The sequence below is a fragment of the Oryzias latipes genome, chromosome 13 (genome assembly GCF_053564925.1).
Source record: "Oryzias latipes strain Hd-rR chromosome 13, Olatipes_Hd-rR_3.1".
Classification (NCBI taxonomy): Eukaryota; Metazoa; Chordata; class Actinopteri; order Beloniformes; family Adrianichthyidae; genus Oryzias; species Oryzias latipes.
The window spans coordinates 13210209-13227149 of NC_136249.1; the positions used below are offsets into that span (position 1 = coordinate 13210209).

At 42.4% G+C, this 16941-nt stretch overlaps 1 protein-coding gene across 36 annotated transcripts in view; it reads left to right on the forward strand.

The window, feature by feature from the left end:
* The window catches only part of mecom (MDS1 and EVI1 complex locus), a 155502-nt gene extending 145162 nt beyond the window's left edge, over positions 1-10340 (forward strand). For all 36 annotated transcript variants that reach the window (XM_011482816.4, XM_011482822.4, XM_011482818.4 and 33 more), the window contains 7 exons: positions 2984-3150; positions 3825-3902; positions 5013-5182; positions 6135-6279; positions 8000-8248; positions 8322-8508; positions 8602-10340. In XM_011482816.4, coding sequence (XP_011481118.1) covers positions 2984-3150; positions 3825-3902; positions 5013-5182; positions 6135-6279; positions 8000-8248; positions 8322-8508; positions 8602-8736 — 1131 coding nt within the window. In that variant the 3' untranslated portion in view covers positions 8737-10340. The remainder of the gene's footprint in view (positions 1-2983; positions 3151-3824; positions 3903-5012; positions 5183-6134; positions 6280-7999; positions 8249-8321; positions 8509-8601) is intronic.
* Positions 10341-16941: the final 6601 nt, after the last annotated feature.

The window sequence follows — 16941 nt, forward strand, 5'->3', positions numbered from 1 at the left end:
AAGTGTAATCTTACCGGTGTAATCTCTCATTGTGTGACTCATTAACTGCTTGAGTACAAAACACTCTAGACTGAATAAAAGGGCTGCTGTGGTACATTATTTACATTTTGGTACTTTTATTCTAAATATTAGTACAGATAATTATTTGGTAATTGTTCCACTCCAACATCCAGCAGAGGCTTAATTAACATATGTGCCACAATTCATTTTAAATCTTGTTTAAAGTTAATGTGCAACAGCAAATGAATCCCTTATCCTATTTATTACATTGTCAGATGTCCTTTTTATAAGACTTTTTTAAAGTCTCGCTCTAATTCTCTTTTGATCTTTTATATTAATGTTCCCATTTGTTTTTTAATTAAAATTATGCAATTTTTTGCTAGAATCAAAAAACGCGTGTGGTTTCTAGGACATAGTTTCTGCAGAGTGACAGGGGTTCATTAGAAATCCACCTCTGAGATGTGGGCAGGACTATTGGTGTTGAGAGAGCCCACCCTTGCCTCTGTTTACATGCTCTCCACTAGCTCACACCCTCAACCTAACAATAAAGGTGCAGAAAATATGGCAAGCAATTATGGAGAAATCCAGTCGTATAGCTTTGAGCCAGATTCCAGCTCCGACGAGGAAAAGAAAGACGGACGTGGATCTGGTCGTCTACAAGTGGATGCATCAGAATGGAGAGTAGCAGGGAGCTTATGGCTTCTTATTGTCGCACCTACATCACTGCTACAAACTTGCTGAAACTGCAGTTTTTGTCTGCACCTTATTCAAAACAATTTAAATAAAGAAATACCCATAAATGCCACTTTAAGCTTAATTTTCTTTATATACATGTCTCCATCATCAGAAAAATGCCACATATTGAACATATTAAAGACACAAAAAACATGATTTTCATTGGAGTGGGTCTCTCAGTGATTCTATTGCAGCTCCAGCTAAAAACACGCTTCCCCAGTAGATGGAGCCAAGATGGAGCAATGTTCAGCTTTAAAAATATCTTATCGAACAAGCTTGATACTGCCGACAGCTTTAAGGGCCTTAATGTTCAAGAGAGTTATGGATTCTCATTGAGCTAGTCAGACAAACTGAGCGTTCGCTCCAGTGTCTTAAAAGAGCCCACTGAAACACGCAGTGCACATTTAAAAGAAATATGAAAGCATTTCACCTCCCTCTTTCCCACAATCTCCTGTCCATCTTTCACTCTTCTCCTTCTCCCCCTGAAGCTTTCTCTCGCGCTTTCTGAGTTGCGCTTTGATTCATGGCGTGTCGCGTTGGCATATTCATAATCAAACAGACCTGACACTCCACATCCTCCCTCAGCGGGAACGTCGACGGCTGCGGCAGGAACTTTACACTCAGCCGTCACTCCTAATCAGCCGCTCCCAACACCGGACTCCACCGCTATCCATCAACCATCAGACCCACTCTTTCCAGGCTATTCGGCCTTTCTTTCTGTCTTGTTTGCATTCTCATTTGTGTGTATCTCTCCTTCTCTTTCACTTTTTCCTCTTTCATCTGACTTGTGTCCCCTGATCATTGAGTCCTTCATCCTCCTCTCAAGTACTCCTCCTCTGTTTCCTTCTCCCCTGCTCTCCTCAATTTGGCGTGAAGTGACAGGAGGTGAAAACAGGAGATGGAATGTCAGAGTCGGAGCAGGGCTCTGGTGGAGGACCCGAATCACCATTGATTTGTTGCCTTATTGAAATAAGAAGAAGAAGCAGGCACACAAAATATTGCACATTTTTGTGGGCCCTTTATAAAAAAGGAAAATATTTCCTGTGTGTGTAAGCGCACATACGTGTGTGTGTGTGTGTGTGTGTGTGACGAGGCTGACAGGCCCTGCGGCCTACCAAGACCCCCACCCCTTATTCTCCTCCTCCTCCCCCTTGGTTCTCCCTTCACTCCCCCCCTCCAGCCACCGCTCCTCCCCCATCCCGCCCCTCTCAGCACAGCGATATCATTATTACCCGTGTCTGGCCCTTGATCAGTAATGTCAACATCTTTCATATTGACGAATGTGCTGTCTGCCCACATTGTGCACAAAATGGTTTACAGCCCAGCAGTGGACATGAATCACTCCCCTGCCACACACGCACAACCACACACACTAACACACACACACCAGCATGGGTCTGACAACACTCAAATACACACACATAAAACGCGCGTGCCTGTAAGCACACACGAGCGCACCCCTGCACATAAAAACACATTACAAATACATTCCTCTCTCTCACACAAATACATATATTTCCCCCTTTAACACACATTGAAGGCGGTTAATCAACTACGACCACCGTGATGCTTATGGCTTTTTGCTGGCGTACATGCACACACAAACAAACATCTCTCCTTGGGGAGTATGTTCAAGAAGTAAATGTTCAGTTTCATTAGTAGATTGGCCGCTCTTTTTTTTTTATGTGTGTGGTTGTGTTCGTTCATTGCATGCATTGTGTGTATGATTATTGGTTAAAAAGCTGTCCTACTCCACCCGTCTGGGCAGAACACCTGCTGTTCTCTGTGCATGAAGGAAATCTTTGCATTTTTGTGCCTTATTAATCTGTCTCAAATGCACTTTGAATGCTTCCTACCTTGTACTTCACCTTGAGAAGCATTAATCTTTGATGAATGTCATATTCAAAATTCAGCCATCACCTTTTTGCCTTTCCTTCAACTAGAATGACACCTGTAAACAAGATGCATAACTCAAGCAAATGTGTTGGAAAAAACAATCCAACCTTAAATAAGAAATAAGCAACTCTACATCACAGTCTGATCAATAGTTGGATTTTGTTCCCAGTTCTCAGAGTTTGCTAAGTCTTAGTTTCAACGTTTGATAAATAAATAAAACACGTTTTTTATTTTTTAGTCAGACATGCTCAATATAATTAGGTTTTTAAGATAAATTCAGTCAAATTTGTCATTTTTTTCCTAAATATTGCTGCTTGATCCAGTCTGTCTATTCTGTCTTGTGTCTCTGCAGATGACTGCAATTGAGAACATGGCAGAGAAGCTGGAGACTTTCAACTCCTTAAAACCAGAGTCTGGGGATCTGCTGCGCACCGTTCCATCCATGTTTGACTTCAGAGCTCCACCTTCTGCACTTCCTGAGACGCTGTTGCGCAAGGGCAAAGAGCGCTACACATGCAGGTACCGGTGGTCACTGATGTGTCAAATGTGGAACAAAGATAGCAGAAGATTGCAAAAAAACAACAATTTCTGTATTTGCTGGGGATATAAAAGATACAGAAACGTGTTGAAAAATCGATCTAGCCCTGAGCAAAATGTATTTCATCTGAAGTTTATTTTATTAAGTAAACATGAGTATAAGTGTAGTGAGCATCCTACAGATTATGTACATGCAGTGTGGGAAGTAAATTAACTGAATACTTCTTCAGACTGAATTGGAACATTTTATGTTTATAATACATGGATAGTATGTAGAAAAAAAATTCTACTGAGAGTAACAGCAATATTGGTTAAAAAAACACAGATATGAATAAGATTAAGTTGGTAAAAAGGTATAAAATCTACTGTGTGCCTTTTTATGTACATGTGATGCAAACAAAAAGACCTCAAATCACAAGCTTCATTCTACCAAATTAGGTTAATTACAATTTGCTGAACGTGACTCGCGCTGAGGGATGTGTGCTGTGTTTACTAGAGATATTTTAGCCCTTTTTTACTCCAAACAATACCTGAATAATTGAAATGACTCATTTCTATTAACAACAGAGAAGAAAATAAACCAACATCCAGTATCTATTTTACATGAAAAATCTTTTGTAAACCTGGAATAAATTATTTGATATTTCCTTTTAAAGATACTGTGGAAAAATATTCCCTCGCTCTGCCAACCTGACCCGCCACCTCAGGACTCACACAGGAGAGCAACCATACAGGTAACTGTCTGAGCCTGGAAGAGATTTTGTTTGCATATACTAAACGCACAGGTTGTTCAGTTATGGTTGTGTTGCTAAGTTAGTGTGAGGCATTTCAGATGCTTGATCTTTTTTTCTCCATTGAAGAAGTAAAAACACTTTTTCTTCAGTGAAGAAATGTAAAGTTTCCCACATGTTTCGTTGCCACAGATAAAACCGAGTGGATTTGTGTTGTCTCATGCAATGAGCCCAGAATAACTGACCTACTGCGAAATAATTTGTCTCTTGAAAAATGGTGTTCGTCCACTGATGACAACACACAACGGAGGGGGAGCCGGTGAGGTCTGAGCAAAGAGGAGGGTAATGAGGAGCACAGTCCAGAGTCCACAACTATGATCATTTTTTAAGTATTGAGCCTAATTCTGAGATACTATCTTAAATAGTTATCAAACAGCTTATTTTTATTAAGCTTTTTATATTTTTGCTTAAAAGGTGAATCTTAGAGATATGCTTTGAGCTTGATTTCAACCTTTTTAGGACATTAGCATAAATATTTTTGATAGTATTCAGTTACTAATAGAGAAGAAAAAGGACTAAAAGTGTGCTGAAGGCCTGTTGAGCTTAAGGCAAGCAGAGAGACAGATGGAGGCCTCTGCAGCCTGATAGCTTACTATTTAGAATCACTGTTGTTTATTGCCGTTTTTGTTGAGATAGCCACAGGGGTTCCTGAGGGACGGCCAATCGAGCAAGCTAATTCCAGCAGAAGATGTAATCTTCTTGTATAATTTTGCATGAAAAAACCTGGCAGGAGCCCCCTAATTTTGGAGGGATTCAACCAAATCTGTTGCGTGCTTATTTTGTGAGAGAGGAACACAGTTTTTTTTTTATTGTGCTGGCGAGAGATAAGAGGCAGAACTGTTTAACCTTAAACAAGCTCCTCCATCATGTCTGGGACTTTGGGACTGTCTGAGTGTGTGTGTGTGTGTGCATCCTGCATTATGTTTTACCACAAAGAAAAAACACAAGTTCCGATTCATTATGCACTGCAGCTGGATTCAAGACAAGAAGACTGTCTGTTAGTGTTTATGTCATTTTATCAACCGTTGTAGTAATAAAAAACTCTCTCAACAGATGTAAATACTGTGACCGATCCTTCAGCATCTCCTCCAACCTGCAGCGTCACATTCGCAACATTCACAATAAAGAAAAGCCTTTCAAATGCCACCTGTGTGACCGGTGCTTCGGTCAGCAGACCAACCTGGACCGTCACCTCAAAAAGCACGAGAACGGCAATCTGTCAGGTGAGGGGGGGGGGGGGGGGGGGAATAAACTCACAGCATCATCTGGAAGGACGGTTTTCATATTTTGTCAGAGGAAGTGAGCTCGCTGATTTGTGAGCTCCATAAATCCCTCTGCAGGACTGTATTGAACATCATTTAATCATAATTGGGGACAATCTCACAGGCTGGGAAATAAAGTTGTATAAATCTGCCAGCTACCATAGCAAACTACTTTTGAGCTGCTTTAATCAGCAGCACAGCTTGTGGAATTAATAGGTTGCATCACTCTGTCTGAATCAGCAGAACAAGCGGCGACAACGGGCCAGGAGCTGACAGCAGCAGGCCTCAGTCACACACACTGTACAATATATTGCATGTAATATCAATTATAAGAAATGAATAGTTGTTTTAACCTCTGGCTATTTCTTTTAAAGCCCAGTGTGGCCATCTAATAGATGGGAAAGTGTGTTTCTTCATTAAAAACCACTTTTCAGCTGTTTTTGTGAGACTTATAATAAAGTTAAGCAACTTAAAATTCGTTACGATTTTTTTTTTCTATTTTTATTTGATTTTATTTTCAGAGCAATTTATCTCTTTTGTATGGATTTGCATGCCATAATGCTACCATAACGTAAAAATAAATATGATTTTATATAAAGTAAAGACTTTAACACCTTGGTGCTGGAAAGAGCACTTTAGCAGAGCATTCTTCCAATTAGCTATGAGACTTATAGATTATGGACTATATTTGTTGTTGTTATTAATGTTTTGGATTTATGTTTTGTGTTATTATCTATAAGCTGTTTTTGATAGATCCCCCTTTGTGCAATCAATGAGTTTTATTTTATTCTATTTGCATTGCAAATCACACAAGGACTCAAATGCATTAGACAATTGTATACAGTCTCTTATTCTTAACCTTTGTTTTACTTAACCAAATAATCAATCAATAATGTATTTGATTTTCTTGCAGGAACTGCAATGTCATCGCCGCAGTCTGAACTGGACAGTAGCAGCGCCATTTTGGATGACAAAGAAGACTCCTATTTTAATGAAATCCGAAACTTTATCAGCAGCACGGGCCAAAACCAGGCGTCACCAGACCCCTCCGAGGAAGGGTGAGCTTAGCCCAGCCCAACCGCCCGCCTTTATATATAGTTTTTTTTTTTCATCACATCCACATCTTTGGAGAAAAACAACAAGCTGGGTATTATTAATTGCGAGAGCTTTTAATCTGCAAAGTTCACAACCTTTCAGAAAATAGTTGTGCTGTTTGCAGGGTTATCAGCACAAAGACTTTAATTCTAATCAGTTAGCTGCTATCAGACCAATTTTAGACGCTCAATTTTATCCCACCCAGCCAGCCTCTGGTAATAATCTCAGCATGTTTGGGGGTCCGGAGTAGAAAACAGTCACGAGGAATGACATAATCACAGCTTTTGAAATGCTGTTGAGCTCTTTACATCAGTTGTCTTTCTCCACTCGATAAAAGAAAGATCTCCAGCGCACACGGTGTTGTCTGAGCATTATGCAAATAAATTCTTGCAGCTTTGATCAGATGGGACGTGTGTGTCTGTGTGGGGGGGGGGGGGGGGGGGTGCACTCGGCTCTACAAGTTTGTTTTCTTGTGTGTGGTGTTGATCACATGGCAGATTGTGGGGCTGCAAAGAGAGATTTGTAGATTCTTCAGGAGAATGGGATCATGCGGTAGACCCTCAGCGGGACAACTGAGGAGCAGACGGGGGAGTGTTGGTGATGGGAACGGGCGGTGGGGAGCTGCAGCAGTTAGATTAGCACATCTGGAACCAACATGTCTGCATGCAGGAAGAGGGTAGAGGGGGTGGGGTCAAAGGGTCGGCCTGTGTTTCCTTTCAAAGTGCAGCTCTCCTGACTACCCCTGATAGATACTTTATCCTCGGCAAATTACCACGTTTGAAAGCATAATTAGCGAATCTGTTTTCTTAATCATAGACTTCTCGCTCCTTCTTCTGGAGCTAGTTCCTCCTCGTGACCCTGCAAGTTTAAAGAGGCACAAAAAAAAGTCTTTTTGCTCCAGCCGTATTCTGCAGAAGGCAAGATCTTATCTGACTGAGAAGGTGCAAACGCTGGAAAAGTGGAGGAAAAAATGAAATCCTGAAGATCTAAAAATGCTGTGGCGTAACCCCTTCATGTGCTCTGTTTTCTTTCCGTCTCTTACTTTCCGTTCTCCAACTCTTTTGTGTAAGAAATGGCATGTTTGCGAGCTGACGAAAGATGTCCCAGAGTGTAATTAGTGAATCAGTCTTAATGTGGTTCCAGATGATTTACCAAATGGTGGTTTCCTGTGGCACTGAGACCCAGGGACAGATTAGGACTCAGGCAGTTTGGATAGCTGGCCCCCTCTCCCTCCACAGGGATGGAGGAATGAACCGGTTGGCAGCGCACTCATAACTCTCCCACCAAATGAGGCTGTCAGCTAAATATTTTGCCTATTAGATGACTATGAGATAGTCAGGAAAATAAACAAGGAGAGAGGCAGAGCACTCCATTTAAGTGCTGCAAGGATCAGCTCAGCGCTGCTGTGCCCAAAGGGGCCCCGGAGCCCCGATGACAAACGAGATTCTGGCTCTTCTCAGTCCAAGCTGCCACGTTCTTCCTCTGATCTGCCGCTTGTTGCTGTGTTTATTCCAAAGTTTTTCACAGTCTTTGTTTAAAACTGGCAAAGGTTCTGACAAGATCTTGTTAGAAAGCAAAAACACCTTGTTCACAGTATACACACTGAGATATTGTATGGTTCTGCATGTTTATAAAGGCACTTTCTGTCCGTGTCATAATCAAGCTATCACTCCTGATCTGCAGCATAAACGGAGGTGCGTTTGAAGAAGGGAAGCCACTGTTGTCCAGCCATGTGGAACGCGACCTGGAGGATGAGGAGGTCGAAGATCTGGGTGCTGATGAGGACGAAGAAGCAGAGGAGCCGGGCGATGGTCCTGATAAAAGTGACGCCAAAGTGCTCCCTAGCAACCTTGATGACGACATCACTCAAGACGAAATGGACTTCAGTGGAGCGAACAACTTGAAAACAAGTTGTAATACCTCTCCAATGAGGTAAAAGTGGCATTTGTAAAAATGTAAGCATAATCCTACGAGAGCGTCTCCTTATTTTCTTACCGACCTCCAGGCATGAGGAAGAGCAGGAGCAGAGCAGCTACTCAGCCTTGGATCACATTCGACGTTTTTCTGACATGCACAAGCTGGAGGAAAGTGAGCTCAGTGACAAAGATGGAGATGAGGAGGATGGATCCTTTGGCTCAGCCTCTTTGACTGAGATGGTCAAACAGCCTCTCTTTCGAAAGTCCAAGTCTCAGGTAAATCCAAACCTTCAAATGTACTCAATTCCAATGTACTCACGCAAATTATTTGACCTGGAGTTAAGTGCAGTCCATCTCATGCCTCCTTAGGCGTACGCTATGATGCTGTCTCTGGCTGAAAAGGACTCTCTCCATTCGGCCCCCCACGCCCCGGCCTCCATGTGGCACAGTCTGGCACGGGCCGCTGCTGAATCCAGTGCCATCCAATCCCTCAGCCATGTATGATGACCCTCCACTGTGTCCACTATTTTGTCTCCTGACCCCTAATCTACCATAGCACTGGGAGTACATCACTGGGGCTTTTAGCAGAGGCCCCTGATCATTCACAGAGCGACTGCTGAGCAGAACCACAGCCCATCTTGACTGCCTTACACCCTGTAGGGTCATCGGCCACATCGTCCCCAAAGCAGAGAATTACAATTGGTTTCTGGCATCACCACCAACTATGAGGTGAAAAATGCTAAAGTAATAATAACTATTTATTCTTGATTTCTGTTGAATTGCACAGCAATGGCAGCTGACACATCTGCTGGCCTACTAAGCAGATGAAAGGCAAGAACATTTTACGCCAAGTTCAGTTGTGTCTCTAAGACAGCTGCGTTTTTGGCGTAGCATGTTTCAGCTCGAGAGTCAAAGCGAGATTCCCCTCTGACCCCCGGATGTGTGCAGATGTTCCTCGTAAATGTGTGGGTTCAATAATAAAAATGGGAGGCGGGGTTGGGGGAGAAACGCTCAGATGAAACCTCGTTAAGTACAGCACTTGCAGCATTTTTCATATCACTGAAGTCGTTGAGAGAACAAACAAAAATGCGTTGAATTCAAAAGAGGCCAGTTTCCCCATCTGCGTGTGTCTGCACAATCATAGCACTGTACACAAAAGTGTCAAACAACTGTTCACCATCCTGTCCGCCTGCCTATCTGTGAAGGGATATAAATAGATTGTCTTTTTAGTGGAAGAGAAATCACATTTTTTTTTAATTTTTATTATTTTCTGAGATAATTAGCCAGTGCTGAAGTAAATTGTTGTTCTGTAAAGAGCATCTGTCTTTTTTCAAACACCCTTGAATTCATCCTAGTTTACCAACTATACCACTAAATAGCCTGAATGCTAGTCGTAAGCTTCTCCATGCTCATGTGTATTTCATTTTTAGACAATCATTTTCTTTTCCTTTTTTATGTGTTGTTGATGTTATTTGTTGTTGTATTTTGAGAATTGTATTTATTTCTTGGCAAACTGTAGTTTGTTTACTGAATAGCACTGCTCTTAGCCCAGGTGAAGGGGAGATTCCCAACTGGGCCGATCCCAGATATCAATGGGGTTTTTAGATGACATTTGAGTGCCGGATAGTATTACACATACAATTCACTCCTCGTTCGACTAATAAAACAGGTCTGAAAATAGAAATTATTTAGGTTTTTTATGGCAATTAATGATTCAAGTGTAAAAAAAGGTAAAAAATTATAATGTGTAAAATGGTAAAAAAAAAAAAAGAAAAAAAAGAAGCCAGGTCACTTCATTCTTAAGCGCATGATTGCTCTGGTAAGATCTCTACCTGACATTTTCTACAGTCGTCTGCTTGTTTTATGTTCGGTTAATCTCTTGTGCCAAACTTATGATGAATAACAAAAGACTTTCATTCATTTTCCCGTTTTATGGGGCAAGATTTCCTGTTTGTTTTTTTAATGTTCTGTTTATAATCGATTTTAAAAAGTAATCAGCGAGTTGAGGTACTCTGTTTTAATGCTTTCTACAATGTAACTGTTATGCATTTCAATTCAATACTGTGGGAGGAACAACTAAGAAAATAAAGGACTACATTGTGGATTGACACCTTTGATGCTTTCCTACTTTCTACTCAGATAACACTGTGCCTTTGTCCTCGTTACTCCCAACGTTCTTGCAGTCCTTTTGACAGCCGATCATTCTGGGCGAATTGAATTTTACACAAGTGATGTGAGTCAGGACACCACCTGGCGCTTTTTTCTGGCACTCTCATGGCCTCCAAGAGCGAGGGAGAGCCTGAACTCTGGTCTTCTTTCTTTCTCCTTGAGCCATTGGCTCACAGAGAGAGTGGGAAGCAGAGAAAGGGCTGCAGAGGGCTTGATTGTGGTAGTGGGAGCGGAGGCAGGAATGTGTCCTCTTTATTTGTGTCTGTTTGTTGGGCATGATGGATGAGGTGGGTAGATGTGATGACCTGGCTCATCGCTCAAACACTCAATAAGAGTCCCATCCTGCAGCAGGCCTCTCCATCCGGCACCCCCCCACCCCCCTCCGTCACTGCTGCCAGCCAACGTGGGTGGACAATGTGGCTGGGAGGGCTTGAGGTTCGGCAGCTCCATTGTCCGGTTAGTAGCTGGAGTGGGGGTGGCTCACAAACTGGGCATGATGCTGAAGATGGCTGGCATTGACACCCTTGGCACTCTAACATTTGGGTCATCCTCCCAAGGCCTGTCATTAGCTTTCAAGGCTCCATGGGGCGTCCAGCATTGATGAGGTCACAGAGGGTAAGGTGGCGTGGTTGAGGTCCCATGGGTCATCCAACTTTGATGAGTTCAGCTGTGTAATGTTAAGCTGAGTTGTGATCAAAATGATCAGCACATGGTTGATGATACCGTTTCAAAGAGCTATATGGACATATAACAAGAAAAAGAAATGATTAACAAAAACCTAGTAAATCTAGTAAATTTTGATAGTGAGAATGCCCTGGTTTGGATCCCGATTGGGACCTGTGTGGAGTCTGCATGTTCTCCTAATGCATGTGTGGGTTTTCTCCAAGCACTTCAGTTTTCTCCTACAGTTCAAAAGCAAGCTTCATAGGTTAATTGTTTTGTTTTTTTCAAAATTATCCCTAGAAAAGGAACCACTGGGTTCTGTTTATGGATGGATGGATGGATCGATGGATGGATTATCCAAGAGGCTTCGTCAATTCTGAATTAGCTGGTAAAAGAGCTGGTATATATGCACTCAAGGGGGAGGAGTCAGACCTGAAACTGGATGGTATTGTCAACAATGTTTCCGGGTCGTTAAGAGTCCTTTATCCTCAACTGGGGGTTGGGGAGCCAGTGACTTCCTCCCCAAACTGGTCATCTCTTTCAGCTGTTAACGACCCTGGTGGAACTGGTTCGGTTTGTTTTGGTTTCAGAACACTGCCGTAGATGGATGGAAGAATAAACCTGAGACCACCATTCTTATTAAGGTTTATCCTTCTTGACAAAGATGCCTTCTTTCACTGTGAAAGAAGCCAGCCATCTCCTCCCCCATGAGGGCATATATACCAGCTCTTTTACCAGCTAATTCAGAATGGACAACGCCTCTTGGATAAGAGGTGAAATGTCTTCTAACTTTAAAAACTGAGTCCAGATGACAGCCCCTAAACCTACTACTATGATGGAATCAACCGGGATGAATGACAGTCTTCATACAGTAGACATATTTAGGCCTTATTGTTGTAAAATTTAATTCACAGTTCTTTTATTTTTTTTCTGGTGGGTTGTGAGACTGCGTTTCCACACTGACAGCCAAAGCACATCACAGCAAATGACGACTGAAACAATCTGGCAGAAGCATCTCAGTTGCCCTGGTTCTGCTGCAAGTAAAACAGGCCATGTAATCACCTGTGTAAAACACACTAATACTCAAGGCTGAAGGTATTACCTCCTAAAAAGAACAGCAAAATGCTAGGAAAGGACTGCTCAGAGGAAAATGGAGTGTTTCTATGAATGAAGTGAAGTGGTACAGGGTGAGTTTGGCAACTTAGCAGTATGTGCCGTTCCTTCACCCATTCAGTCAACCTTAATTAACACCTCTAGTGGCACCACCAATGCATCCTGCGACACTTCAGCAACACTTTGGGATCAGATACTGCTGTCGTTAACTCCAAAATGTTCATAAAGAGCCCAGTGTGTCGCAAAGTGTGGCTGGCAGGTCCTCACAGAAGCGTATCAAGGTCAGGTTAGCAGCTACGGAAGTCGAATTACTTATTAGGCTTTAGTTAAATGAGAACAGTGCATGTCTGTTTATGTGTGTGCGTCCCGGGGGACTGGATCCCCAAGCAGCTGTGCCCCTACAGAGCGTGCACGTGGTCCTGTGGACACTCTGGGTGTAGCACTCTGAGGGCCTTGGAGCCACTCGGCTAATGGGGTAGCTGGCACAGCCTCAGAATCCATCAGGCCTCATTACAGGTCCCGCTGCCTCCCCTCCTCTCCTCACTTCTCACCCAAGCCCTTCCTTCCTTTGCTTTGCCACCCATCTACATGGCCAAGTCTGTGTGGCATGTAACTGCCCCGGCCCGCTCGCTCAAGACATACATCATATCCTGGAGATGGCCATCGCAGCTGGCAGCTCTCACACTGATTGACTTGGCACCCTTGCTGACTAAGGGAAGCATTCAGGAGGGGAAGGAGGCAGCACAGAAGGGTGAGGGGTCTGTACTCTGCGATGAGAGGTTGGTATGGAGAGGTACTTAGCGACAGCTGGCAGAAGTGGGAGTTGTATATCTTAGTGTTTGGGTGGGGAAACTACACAAATCACCACATCCAGATTAGTTGTGTTTACAGTTATGGTGGCACCTCCTGTGTCTGAAACCTCAGTAGAGTTTTTTGTTTTTGTTTTGTTTGTTCCCTGACTTCTGTGCCTATCGTGTGTCTTTTTTGCCCCTCCGTCCTCTCAGAAAGCAGGTCAGTTTAAAGTTGTGGTTCGGTTACACAGTTCGTTTTCCTCCCTGGAAGATCATCAGTGTTATTGATGGACACTCGAAGTGGTTCCACAGAACAGGGCAAAGCAGGTTTCCACATGGTTTTAATATGACGAGTGTAATCAGGACAGGCGTGGTGGGAGAACCACTTACAGCCTCCTTCTCTGCTCATGGATGAGATGAGAAAATAACTCGTCAGGCCATTAACTCTGAGCTAAAAAAAGAAAAAGAGCTTTGAGCGTGGGGTTTTAATCCTCCTGGAGCAACATGGACATTAATTATGAGCACCAGTGCTGCACTGTTGGACTCCTGATGCACATTGTCCAATTATTTATGTGCACTTTTGATTTCGAATTCTCATGCTCTATCCATGTCAGAGCTCCACCTAGTGGCAGATAGAGAAAATGTGTTTTTGTGCTGTAGTGGTGGACACCAATTGCTTATTTTTATAACAAGTGATGATTCTTACGGAAGATCAACGCCAGGTCCGGGCACACTCAACGCAAATAAATACATCGGCTGAAAACCAGAGCAGAGCCATGGGTGTGAGAGTTTTTTATGATACAGATCTTCTGTGCAGTTCTTAAATGTAACATTTATTTTTTCAGCCAACAATCACACAAATGGTGCAAGACTTGTTGAAATGTCTCAGTGCCCCTCTCCCACCCTTGCTCGAACTTTCGTCCCTTTATCTGAAAAAGACAGCTTTGTCAGCTGGAGTTCAAAACACCAAGGCCTTCTGGGAGATCTGGTTCAACACAGAGGGGCAGAAATTATCTCTGGGACATGAAACTGTGCTTGTAAAGTGATAGAATCTCTTTTACAAAGAGTGGCGTATGCTTAATTACAGCAAAAAAGTACCCACGATGCGATCTGACCCTTCACGGGCTATTTCATTGCGAGTTTCCGGAGCCTCACTTTTTTTCTAGCTCCTGATAAGCGAGCGTGCGTAGGACATGGTTTGGATAATGAGTCAGCGGACAGTTTGACTGTTCAGCACATTTTTTAAATGTGTACTTACAATTTAAAGGGGGAAAATGTTGAGATAGACTTACATGCATGCAAATAAAGTCAAATAAAAGGATGCTAGCCACACAGTCAGGTATTTAAGCATGATAGTGTGGAATGTTCACCTTGGGTTTTTCTTAACCCATTTAGGGAGCTTGTTTTGATATGTTTTGGCCTGTCAGGCTATCATTAGCATAGCTAATCACCTAGTTTTGCGCCTGGCTGATACTGCAGTGCAGTGTCCACCCAAAAGCTCGGTGGATGAATGGTCCCTCTGGGCCGCTGTGACTGGAAACAGGTGTGTGTCATCAGAAGATGAAGGCCCAGCCGATAAACATTATTGGAGAACATCTGCTGCTTGTCACAACACAAGGCAAACGGCAGTGCTCCACTATCCATCAGCTGGAAGGAGGTTGTGCAGACACTTGGGAGCCTGCTCCACCGTCCACTAGTGAGGCAGTCACCCATCACTCACCTCAGGGATGCTGGATGAGGGGGACACGCACACCCCAAACCATGGCCGCCTTTGGCCAAAGTGGGGGAAAATGCTCCAATGATTTTGAAAAATGCTTTGAGAAGAATGCATTCGCTCTCTGATGCCCCCCCCCCCCCCCCCCCAAAAAAAAAAAAAAAACACGCAGGCAACGCCACAGCACAGGTGCTTTGAACGACCATCAGGGAGGCAAACACGACCTTGATGGCTGAACTTCTCTGAGCTGATGAAAGATGTCTGCTGGTAGCATTGCAGGAATATGTCTGATGTATCCACACGCATGAGATGAAAACGGTCTCACTACTCTCTTTCCAGTAGCCGTACCTTACTGTTCCCTCCCGCAACTGACTCACAAACCACAAATCAATGCAAATATGTGCTCTGCAATTTCAAAACATGTGCATCTGTTTTTATTTGGATTACAGATTAATTTCTCTCCAACAAAACACTCAGTGGAGTTTTTGATTTGCAAATAAATTACATGAGCAGTTTTCACCAAAAGATCCTCAAAAACTGTGAAACCAGTATACACTATAACAGTAGATAACAGTAGGAAAATAAAGTTTCTTGTACGACTTCTTATTTCATACATTAAAATAATTTAACATTTTTCTGAACATTTATGGAAACATTTTTTCTACATATAAAGAAGAAAAAATAGAAAAGGAACTGGATTTTTTTTTATTTTTGATTGGGATCTGTCACATCTTTTACATCTAGAAAAATCTCACAATTTCAATTTCTGTCCATAAAATAATATGTTTAAAGTAAAAAAGTATTAATATCTGGATATGGAGTATATTTTAAAAACCTATCCATATAGTGGTGGGCTTACAGCTACATTTGTGAGGATTTTACAGGTTAGATGGGTGGTTCTTCTTCTGTTTTATGGCATCTTTTTTTTTTTTTTAATTTAGTTTGGGTTTTGCTCATGTTCTGTTTTCCTTGTCAGTCTCGCAGGTTAAGGTTGATCATCATCCACAGCTGTATTCATTTAAATAATGAGCTCAGAGTATATAAATGGTTTGCAGTGCGTCCTGGTCAGATCATCTTCTCTGTCGTCCTTTTTTGTTTTTCTGTGGGGTTTGTGGCATGTTTAGAGTTTTTTTTTGTGTGTGGATATTGTATTTTATGTATAATTTTTAATTACAGGTTTCTGCCCCCAAGCCAGGTTTTCTCCATTGGTTTGGCTCATTTCTTCAAACAGAAATTACATTCTCAAAACAACATGGTCAAACCTCCAAACCACTTGGCAATTGTTCACAACAGAATGTAATTTCTCATTAATTTCATCAAATTGCAAATGTCTTAGTACATGTCTCAATGTCTCAGTTGTTGTTTCCCTTTTGGCTTTTTCCCATCAGACCACGAACGAGTCGCATGGTAAACTTGGGAATGTTTTACGCCGGATGCCCTTCCTGACACAACCCTCTCAAAGCAACCGGGCTTGGGACCGGCACAGAAGTAGAGAAGGGAAGGCAAACACGGATTTGAACCCTGGTTTCACGGACGGAAGGCGCCGCAAACCAGCACGAGCTAAACACCTCATTGTCTCAGTACATCTTTACAATTGATTAAATACAGGTAGCCTACATTTAGCACAATTTCCAAGTGAATAGATCTTGTTGATCTAAACTGATTGATTCTCAGTCTAATGGTTGTTCACTCCAAAATGAGTCAGCATCTTTTCATTGTGCAAGTCATCACATGCACAATAGTCTGTTCAATTGTCAAAATTAGTCAAGAACATAATACCTTGAATACGATATATGAATCCCTTGAAACATTTGATACATTTATTGTTATTTTGATTTGATCCCTGAAAATGAGAGAGGTCTCTCAGCACCTCACCTAACACTATATGTTATTGTTTGGGACAATGTGAATTTCCATCGTGGCCCGCTCATCAGGGCCTGGTTCACTACTCATCCAAGGATGGTCAGAGTGTTCCTACCACCTTACTCTCCTTTCCTCAATCCTATTGAGGAGTTTTTCTCCGCCTGGATGTGGAGAGTGTATAAAAATCAGGCTCAAGATCAGAGGTCCCTGCTCCATGCAATGGATGCTCGAGTTTATATTAATTTGGGAACTAATGAATTTTCCGAATTTTAAGGATATATAATATTTTTTTATTTACATGTGTTTGCGTTCCACCTTCAATACTTTGAGGTCTCATAGAAAAAATGGAAGTCTTCAGCAAAATTCAGTATGGGATGCTAAGAGTTGCAAATAAAC